The sequence below is a fragment of the Egretta garzetta genome, unplaced genomic scaffold (genome assembly GCF_000687185.1).
Source record: "Egretta garzetta isolate BGI_Z169 unplaced genomic scaffold, ASM68718v1 scaffold163, whole genome shotgun sequence".
Lineage (NCBI taxonomy): Eukaryota > Metazoa > Chordata > Aves > Pelecaniformes > Ardeidae > Egretta > Egretta garzetta.
Genome location: NW_009259308.1, coordinates 7,819,813 through 7,830,288, shown reverse-complemented (window position 1 = coordinate 7,830,288; position 10,476 = coordinate 7,819,813). Strand labels below are relative to the sequence as shown.

Genomic DNA, 10,476 nt, shown 5'->3' with positions numbered 1-10,476 from the left:
AGAGTGAGGTGTGGGGGGGAAATCAGGATAATTGGCATGAAGCTACATGGAGTTAGTGGGGCATAACAGAAGGGTTAAGGCTCAGCTATGAGGTGTTTGTTTTGTACAGGTGTGTCTTGGACCAGAGGTAATGGTAGACTCACAGACTTTAAAGGCATTCCTTCGAAGCTGTTTGCAGCACTAGGCTCCTCATCTCCCAACAGCCTCGCAAGCCTCCCGTCTCTTACCCAGTCAGCAGCTTTTCTCAGTCATCGCTGACTATTTGTAACAATGCAATAAGCACGAGGAGTGATAAACACAGATGTTGAAAAGTGAGTAATTGTTCATTAAAAGACACCACCTTGAACAGTATGCTGGCTAGATCTTTATTTTAAACAGCCCATACAGCCAAAAATTAAGAGCAACAGCAATTATGCATGTGTATGTCTGTGACTGATATAGTTACGGTACCCAATCACATCATACAAAATTTGCCAATAAATTAAGGAGTGAAAAAACAAATACAGTGCATACCTAAAGATCATCAGTACATAAGTGAGAGAAACACAGCCTAAGTAAAAGTATTTGCATATCCTCTAGCTGTTTTAACATTGCCCTTTAAAAGCTAATCAAACCCATTCTCACACTGTGCACATTGTCTTACAAGCACTGGGCTGAATCGTAGCTTTGCCCCCGGGACAAGGAAACTGCTCTTGTGCCGCGTCCCTCATAGGGGCAGGAGGGCGGACTACACCCCAAGAATCAGCGTTTGCCTTCCTGTGTACCCCCAAGCCTGGAACAGTGTAGCAGACGCTCCTGGATCACAGACACAGCTCCACCTCCTGCCTGGCTGCGTGGCTCGGGCGGCAGAGCAGGCTCTCTGCTCTGGCTGCGTCTCCCCTCGGCAGGCTGCCCCTGCTACTGCTCCCCTGCGTGGGATTTTAAGGAGTTCCTTATTTGCAGGCAATTTGCCCAGCGTGCATCACTGAGTAACAGGCCAAACTTACTCTTGTTACTGCTTTATCATTGGTTTCATCTGGACCGTAAACATCCATCTATCAATAAATAAAATCATTGGTTTAGCACTCGTATAAAAATTACAACACCTCCCACTGGTAACTGTTCAAAAAGTTCTTCATGTTTCCCCCGACGCAAGCCTCAAGAAAATTTCTTTCTTTTCCCTCAAGCTCAGTAAGGTTTCAAGTAACAATTTAAAGTACTGTTTGGACAAGACATGGGCTTGGTTTGGAACCGTGTTTCTGGCTACGGGGTCAAAACATTTCCACACTTCTACACTTGGCTGCCTGTACCATTCTCACCAGCGAGCGGCAGAAGGGGGAACTGAAGAGTACTTGCTGTTAATTTCCCCTCCAGGTGACTGAAACAGTCCTTTTACAAAGCCTATCAATCTAATCCAGCTAAAACAAAAAGCAAAAATGTCACTCGAGTCAGAACCAAAGCCTGTGTGTATCAACATTCACAAGAAGAGTTCTTCTTATCCACAGCCACTTGCTCTAACAAACCTCATATAAATAAAGCCTTGACTCCCTTTTCTTACTGGCCAGGACAGAACGGTCTGAAATAACCCACGTCTTCCTCCAACTGAGTATTTATAAGGCACTAAAATTAAGCAACAACCAATCCCCCCCCCCCAACCAAACCCAAAATAATCCAAATGAATTGACCCACAACAAGTACAAACAGAAACGAAAACTTGGCTATATGAAATAGCAGCAATTTTTTCAGTAGTCTGCGAAGCCAGAGCATTGATATTTTGGGGCAAAAAACCAATGCACTGTTAGCCAATTACAGAGTACCTAAACCCTACGTCCACTTACACTTTATAATCAAAATCAGTACAAATCTGATAGGCACAAGTAAAAAGCATTTTCTTCACACCTTGATGCTCAGTTTTGAAACCGAAGCCACTATTTGGGAGTTTAACTGCTCTGTTGAGATTACAGTACGGTACAACCCAAGCAGGACAGTACCACACAACACCATGCAGCGCTGGACAGCCGGAAGGTTATGGTACCATTGCTAAGCTGTTCTACAGGTTACTGACCAGAGGCAAATGTTTTTAACATCATGATTAATTTGACAATGCGTTTGGCTTTGGCACCTATTTCTGATCCCTCCCTACCATTTTCAAAAGTAATGTTAAATATAGCTATAGTATACAGCTGGTGTAACTCCAGTATTTTCATCCTTCCCAATTATTTCTTGGAAATAGGTGAATTCACCTATGTCACTACATCAGATACAAAGGCTAGCACTTCAAGATTTCTTAAAAACAATCACTTTGAGTATGGAAAACTGTCTTTAAAACATATGAACAAATATTAAACATAAATTTATAAAGCAGGAATTCATACCTCCAAACATCAACAAGAATGAGCTTATTTGGAGAACAATAAAGCTTTTTTTTAAAGGATATACTGACTAGCTATAGGTAAATTAATCTTTCCCTGATTGCTTCATTAGATCATCCAGGCTCAGTGCCTCGCAGCTTTGCAGATTTTGTCGTACACTTCTGGAAAGGCATCCTTGCAATTCATTTGCTCCCTCAGCTTGTGGTATAACGAACCATCAAACATATCCCAGAACTCCTCACGGGTCATATAGCAATCTGCATACAGCATCTGGAAACTTGAGAGAAAAACAGAAAGTGGGGAAAAAAAAAAGAGAGACAGAGATTCAGTATTAATTGCACCACAAGGTTTGAAATAGAATATTAAAAAAAAAATTCAGGGCAAGCTACAAATAGCAGATACTCAACAAAAAAAAAACATCGAAAATGCTTTTTAAAAACAAGCAAATACATTTGCTAACATGGATTACACTGGGACACCTGGCTAATTGTATTTTGCAGATTTAACATTACCATGATCTCTTTTCCAAGAGGAAATAACAAGTAATGGTGGAAACAGCCGAATACTGCTACAGTCATTTTGGTGAAGGGGAAGATGGGAAAAGAAAGCAGTTAAAATTAACTGTTGCTTTCAAAATGTTGTCCAGAACACTTCTTTAGCCGTCAGTGTACCGAAACTTTTGTTAGTTTTGCTACTACAAAGAGAAAAGGAGAAGGACAAAAAAATGTGTATAAAGCAGTGGTTCCTGTTTAGACATCCTAACCACGTGCAGCCAAATCTTCCGACACCTTGTATTCTAACAACTTGTGTTCACAGAAACACAAGTCTAGAGACAACTTCAAAAGTTGCCTCAAATCAAGAGCCTGGGCCCTTGCACCAAAAGCTACACATAACCTAAATTCTCCCTGACAAATACTTGTCTAACTGCTTTTGAAAGCCTGCTTTCCTTCTTTTTTTTCCATTCAAACCTTGTATTTCCAGCTTCAAAAAAGCATGAAGTTTTTTTCTTGCATGCTTTCTTACGATCCATGGAGGTACAGCCATGGCGTCTCGTATTAGCCTGCGTTACAAAACGCATTCAGCGCAGATGTAGCAATACGTTCTTTGACTTTTTACAGTTTCTTTGTACCGGGCACTGAGAATATAACTAGGAAGGCAAAAGCCTGCCAGATCAGACCAGGCCAAGGAGATAAATTTATAGTGTAAATGAAGCACAGTGTAACAAAGGTCCAAAAATGAAATCCTTATTTAGCTGCAGACTCTTCCTTACTTTCATACTGTGCTCTCTAAAACACAGCTAGTGTCAGAGTACAGCAGTAAAACACAAACTGTTACCTAAAAGCTCTATTGTTCTATGCGATTATGAAACTGTAAGATTAAGCATTTATCCATTGCTCATTTCCCAGTGACAGGTAGAGACAAAACTTTTGTTAGTAAAGAGCCTTAAATGAAAAGCTTAATTTCAAGTTAATTAAAAAAAGCTTAAAATGAACTTGTGATTGCTTTGTTCTCCGGCAGATCACTTACTGCAGCTAAAAAGTCATTTACACTCTCCAAATCACCTCGAAGCAGACTCACCATTGCTACTCAGCCACATGGGATATAATCACTGCTAGGCTGAGAAGTAGGTCAAAATAGAAATGTGGATAAATTACACTGATGGTGTAAAAATACTGTGTAGTTGTTTTTTGTTCCTGTGAAACAAGCCTGTAACTGCTTCTCCACTGACAGTACTACGGCAAATTAGGCTGGCACGAGTCTGTGACAGATGGTGGGCACATACCTCACGCCTACTGCGGTCCTATGTCATAAGAATCAGGGCAGGGGAAGGGAAGGCATGGAAGTACAAGTTGTGAGGGAGGAAAGACTCCCACCACCACACGGGGACTGTGGGGAGCAGTCAAGGCTGGCCTCCCTGTGCAAGGACACACCAGCGCAAGGACAGGGCAGAGCTGCAGCATGACGCTGCAAGGACTGCAGGGAGCAGAACAGTCCCAAGGGCAGGCAGGGAAGCTGTCCAAAATTTAACAGCCTGTGGGACTCCTGGAGGGACTGCGGCCAACACAGCACTTGCTCTGCCCCTGCTCTGAACCAGCCTGAAACAAGTCAGCCTCAGTATGCAAGCTCAGTGGCTGCCTTCCCAAGGGCTGGGGTAGCCAGCCCTGCTGAGAGCCGTCACCCACCCACGCCAACACCGTCACCCACCCACGCTAACTCCGCTGCTGGACAGCAACAGGGCTATGCACAGTCAGTACAGACCCGCTGAGGTCTTTCTGCACCTGGGAGCATGGATGCATTTTGTTGCAGCAGAGACTCTGCTCCCAGAGAAGGCTGGAGCTGAAAGGATGCACAGGTGACCTGAAGCTACCCAGCTCCCAAATACTCTGCAAGAACTTCAGCCAGGTCACTTGTTTGTTGCTTTGGCTTTGCAATCAAATAATGAAGGTGAAATCATATTTAAAAATCATAACATTGAAATTAGTAATTAAAACTAGTTTTCAATTATTGTGGTTGTTAAATTATTGCAATATTGAAGTGCTGCAGGGTTAAATAACTGTGATTAAACCACACGGGTGTCAACTATACAGCATTATTACTACTCTAAGGAGTGGGATCCTTACCCATGCACACTTCTTACAAACTTTTCCATTTGCCTCATTGAAGCCCTGGCTTCAAATTGTTTCCTTTTGGGCTCTCCATAAGCTCCTATATCCACGTAGAGTTCTGCTTCATCCCCTTTCGGGTGGACCATACCCGGATTATTGGGCAATATGAAAGGACATAACCACAGAGGGTACACCTGCAGAGGTAAGAAAACACTTCCATCACTTATTTTTAACAAAACAATCCCTTAAAAGATCTCTTAATAAAGGTGACAAAATGAAGAGTGAAGAGGACTTCTTCCCAATTTGAGATTGACATTTACACAGCTCTTCCTTTCCAATTGTCTTGCTGTGGTTCTTAGTTGCACTTTCTAATGACCATAACACAAATGGATTGAGATGCTCAGAATATGTGCTGTGTCCTCCTAGAATTATATCTCCTTCCCCTTAAATTTTTGAAATGAAAAAAAACCCCCAAAACGTCCCTGATCACAGAGCAACAACTGAATACACATTTTGAGTAAAAAGAGAATGAAGAGTTTTCTTTTCCAGGTCAGTCCAAAATTGAAATTGCCAAGTCTGTACTTCTTACACTAAGATAAATTCAGAAATAAAAGCAAGAAAGGGAAATTAATTCCTACAATTGGGGTTTAGTGAGACTGCCAGTCATTTTAGGTGAAAGAAGAATCAGTTCAAGTTTTACTAAGTGATAAAATCTTTTAGATGTGTTGGCCTTCTACTGAAGTTTGAATCTCACTTTTTTGTTATTCTTTCTTTCAGAAGGCTGTGTTCATTTCTTCTACAGCCTTGCACCACAGCACAGTACTCCCCAGGATACAATAATAACCTTTTACACAGGCAGACTATTATGTCTTAAGATCAGCAGTCACAATGCTTATTACACACAGTCCAAGATTCGCTGCACTTTAAAAACATGTGTTCTTACATTAAGGTCAACATGGAAGGTTTGGATAGATTTTTCAAGGCTCTTCATTGGCACCAACATGTCCTGCACAACGTGGTGTTGCTCATACAACTTTCGAATAGCTTCTCCTTGTGTGAGTTTTAACAGTGAGATTTTTGGAGGAACCATCCAGCCAAACAGGTAACGGAAAACAGGATTATTGCCAAAAGGAATGATATCCTTTAAAGAGGAATAAAAAAAGTTTGACTTAGGAATGTGTAAGTGAACCAAAAGACAATACTTCAGAACCCTCAGAGCAATAGTAAGCCAGATTTTCAACAAATTTAACTGCTGATACTTTTGCTAAGCTACTATAATACAAATATGAACAAATAAGAGGGGCCTGGACTGAACTTAGCTACACAGCCCTGCCCTAAGCCACCTCTAGTTACAACGATTGATTTTCAGTCATATGAATCACAACATACCCAGCCCCAAATACTTTCAGAGAATGAAGTTCAGAGAACAGTAGGCTATTATCTTAAAACAGCTAAGGAAGGAGTGCATAAGAAGCTCAACTTACAGAACTCTTGCAAGAATAAACACATGCAAGATCAGTTCTTAAAGGAATTTTAAAGCTGTAAAACTTCAAGTACTTCTTGCACAGCCAACTGCTGTTTAACTTTTCTGGGAGCTGTAACGATCTGGTATCTCACTCCAGAGATTCAAAATGTAGCAAGGGGAATATCTTAGAATGCCAGATAAAGTTTTGCATAAGTACACGTCACAACACGTACATTTATGAAATTCAAAGTAATGACCTTACTGCATAATTACTATTCTGAGTTTAGGCAGGGCAAATTTTCAGCCATAATTTCACATTCATATTTTTTCCACCATCTGTCTTTGAAAATCACTTAGTAGGTATAAAAGCTTAATGCTGAAATACGGACTTAAGGTCTAAATGCAGAGAAGGACTTCAACAGAAATTAGGAGGTTATGCTATAATGCCTTATATATAAAGAAGTGCCTTTGGATTTGTTTTGCCCAAATGCAGGACTTTTAAATTTGCCATAAACTTCTCTGGTTTTTTTCTGCCATGAAGGACAGAAGTGTTGCCAAGGGGAAGAAGGTACATTGTTACACTGGGAAAGAGGAGAGTGCCTTCCCGTGGATGTTATTTTAAGTTTGGAACTGGTCTTACTTGGAGCTCCCAGAAGATGCTGCGTGTATGTCTATGGTAATAATGTCTTGAGGGAATGTATTCTACTCCAGTCCTGTCAGCTTTCAAATACTTCTCCACATGCTTAAAGAACCACGGCTTGTAGTAGTTGCCAATTCTGTTTATCTACAAGAAAACATGCATTCATTAGCAAACACCAACACAGATAACAGTTGCACCTTACTAGACAGCATTAAGTATGTCCCAAAATTCCCTTACTATGAAGAATCAATGTGAACCAGCTTGAATGAGACTGTCACAAAAGATCTAGGGAGACTTGATTTCTCCACATGCATGGCCCCTTCTTACCTGTCTTGCCATTAAGGCTTAATTTAAGTAAGGCTTTCTAGGGCTTGCCTGTTACAAGCTAATTAAGAGACCATAAACATGACAGACCTGGATTCCTAAAATACCGATCTTTCAACCCGTCATTAAACCAGTCTCGTTACAACAGAGGAGAAACATCCAGGTTGAGGGATGCAGTGAAGAGTTAGCATGTTCCTCCTGTAAATGTCCCTGATGTGTTTTACCAATATTAACCGTGTTAAAAGCTTGCTGGGAGAAGAGTTACTCTGATTAACTGCAGTTTAAAACAGCATTGTTCTGTGTATGAGGAAAGATACTTCGCTTCCTCCTTAGGTACTGCAATGAAAAGGCTGTAGGCTGAATTATTTGCTAGAATACTGAAATCAGTGGGTCATTTCTTATCAACTGAGGAATTTAGAGTACAGACTCTGTTGTAGTAACAAAGCTGTAATTTAAAATATTCTGACGGACAGATCTAACTTTTAATCCCATGTTAAGAGACTGTTCCAATCTTATAATGATTCTGGTTTTATATTGGCATATTGTACAGCCTAAGTTAAACTTTGGGAATATTTCTTTTGTTTGTGAGTAACTTCCCTTCAGTTACCTTGCTTTGCTCAGCTTCATCAGTCAAGACTCCCGTCATGATGACTGCTTCGTCCAAAGAATACACAAGTCCTTCCACAAAACTATTCTCCTTTTTCTTAGATTCTTCAGTAAACTTTTCACAAATCTTCTGCAGTCCTCTCACAGGCTCATAATGTATTTTGACATATTTCTTGGCAGGAATCATTTTTATTTCTGCTGCAACCAGGAAACCCAGAGTACCACAAGACCAAGGCACTGCATAAAATAGGTCTGAATTTTCAGTCTGCAAAAAGTATGTCATACTAAATCATATATCCATACCGATAACTGTCAACGACATTGTAAATGATAGCAAAATAACATTTTGTCTTACTGGTGAACATCTCACAAGGCTTCCATCAGCAAGAACAAGTTCATAGGCTACGCAGGTATGTTGAAAAAGTCCATATATATGGGATGAAGACTCAATGCCAGTTCCCATGATCAGGCCACCTTATCAAGAGAGCACATAACAAATCAAATGAAGCACACTCCAAAATGAAGGTAGTTTACAAGAACAAAACACCACTTTTAAGCTCTGGGCATGACTTTTAAGACTATTTAAAAAAACCCCAAAACAACCAGGAAGTGCTTATAACATAAATACCACAACAGAACGTAAGGTTCAACAGTGTATTTCCAGAACCTTTAAAATAATGCAGCATGTTACTTCATAAAAAGCTAATGAAAATCAGCAAAATCAGCGAGTCTCTTGTCATCACAATGACCCTTACCTACTGTAAGATCATCAAGCTCTGGTACCACAGGAATAGTCCAGCCCATGGGATTCAGGTGTGCAGTCAACTGGCCCATGGTCACCAAAGGTTCCACACGAACAATCTAAAAATAAAATAAAAAAACCAATTCCCCCCATCAAACATAAATTAATAAGTGTTCAGCATTAATGATGACAAAATACGGCTAACTGGATTGTACTTCCATCTGTTATTGGAATTCAGAGGCTTACTTTCCTAAGAGCACTACTAAAAATAGTTGAAACTGTTTAGTGATTCCTCCTCTGCCTCAACATCTTGTTGCTCAGTCCCCCAAACCATAAATCAATCTGGTCTTTTAGACTTCAGCACGTAAAAGCTAAGCAATTCCATATGCTGTTTTTTTGGATAGAATGATCCAAGCACACACTGTAAAACCTCAAATTTGGTGGGTCTACTGCTACAAAAATCCTTTGTTCTTTATGGCATCTAATCTCCTCTTAGCTACAAATACACTAAAAAAAGCTATAAGCTCCTTTATTATGAAAGCTTTGTGATGAATTTGTTACCTGTCTTTCACTGTCCACTTCTAGAACATCCATTAAGTTGATCATGATGTTCTTATGAATCTTCTTATACTTTCCAACACGAAGTGACACAGTCAACCAGCCAGGCCGGCCAGTGCACATGTATCTTTTGCTGCCTTCATTTTTCCATTCCCGAACCTGCAAGAGGTAACAACTGAACTGATGCTGTAAGGCATACACACATTGCCAATAATGTATACCAGAAATACTTTTCCCTCACTGTGAAAAAGCATTCAGAAATATTGTTATTCCTCTACACACGTTACCTGCAAGTAACAAAGCCTGGATGTCTCTACGTTGGGCAGTGACGCTTTGGAAGTCTCTCTGCAGACCTCCGAACTTCTAAATGAAATACCACCAGAGGGGCCTAGTGGTGTAGAGGAAGCATTTCTAACACTCCGTAGCTTTGGGTTTCTTTTGGAGATGGGATTCAGAAAACTAGAATAAAAGTTTTGAAAATCCATGGGAAAACCTATGCTTGAAGGGAGGTATTATCACTGTCATTAATAATGCCAGTTCCTTGAAGCTTAATGAAACAATGTCTCCTCCTACACATGCCAAATAACGGTCTGAGCCTGAAAATGACCGGGCAAAGAGAAAAGTTGAGGAGGAAAATGTGTAAGCCATACACATGGTTCCACGGATTTTGCAAAACCACGGTGGTTAAGATTTGGAGAACAAACATCAGTTGTAGCATTTTCTTCAAAGCCCAACTGCTACCACAGCTGGTGATAAAAAACGCAACCGCAAACCCTCAAAGAGTAACTCCGTGCACACATTGGTGTCCATCTGTATCTGCAATGAACACGAGAGTCAAGGAAGGAAAGCGAAGCAGATGTGACCGAATCACCATAAATACTAGAGAGCACAGAAACGCTAAAGACGTCTGCGTTTCTGGGTGGAAGAAAAGTTTCCTCTCCCCTTCAATCATCTCCTGGAACTAACAATGCCGAGAAGCAGGATGTAAGTGGTATTAAAACACGCTATTAAGCCAGCCATCCAAAGCCTAACATTTTCATGCTACAGACGCGTACGTGCCGTAACCCCGTGAGCGTACAGAGACCCACAGCACACCTCTACGGGGGTTCCAGCGCCAGCAGCCGGGCGGCCGCCTCTGGACCTGCCGGCTGCTGATGCCGCAACTTCGAGAGGAGTTTCCGACG

General features: G+C 41.0%; 1 protein-coding gene across 1 annotated transcript in view; it reads right to left on the bottom strand.

Moving 5' to 3' along the window:
• Window positions 1-1,301: 1,301 nt before the first annotated feature.
• Window positions 1,302-10,476, bottom strand: part of DHCR24 (24-dehydrocholesterol reductase) — a 14,774-nt gene continuing 5,599 nt past the window's right edge. The window contains exons 2-9 of the mRNA XM_009636248.2: window positions 9,296-9,451; window positions 8,748-8,853; window positions 8,348-8,466; window positions 7,994-8,257; window positions 7,063-7,206; window positions 5,901-6,098; window positions 4,973-5,151; window positions 1,302-2,628 (exon numbers count right to left, since the gene is read on the bottom strand). Of these exons, the coding sequence (XP_009634543.2) occupies window positions 2,475-2,628; window positions 4,973-5,151; window positions 5,901-6,098; window positions 7,063-7,206; window positions 7,994-8,257; window positions 8,348-8,466; window positions 8,748-8,853; window positions 9,296-9,451 (1,320 nt within the window). The 3' untranslated portion in view covers window positions 1,302-2,474. The remainder of the gene's footprint in view (window positions 2,629-4,972; window positions 5,152-5,900; window positions 6,099-7,062; window positions 7,207-7,993; window positions 8,258-8,347; window positions 8,467-8,747; window positions 8,854-9,295; window positions 9,452-10,476) is intronic.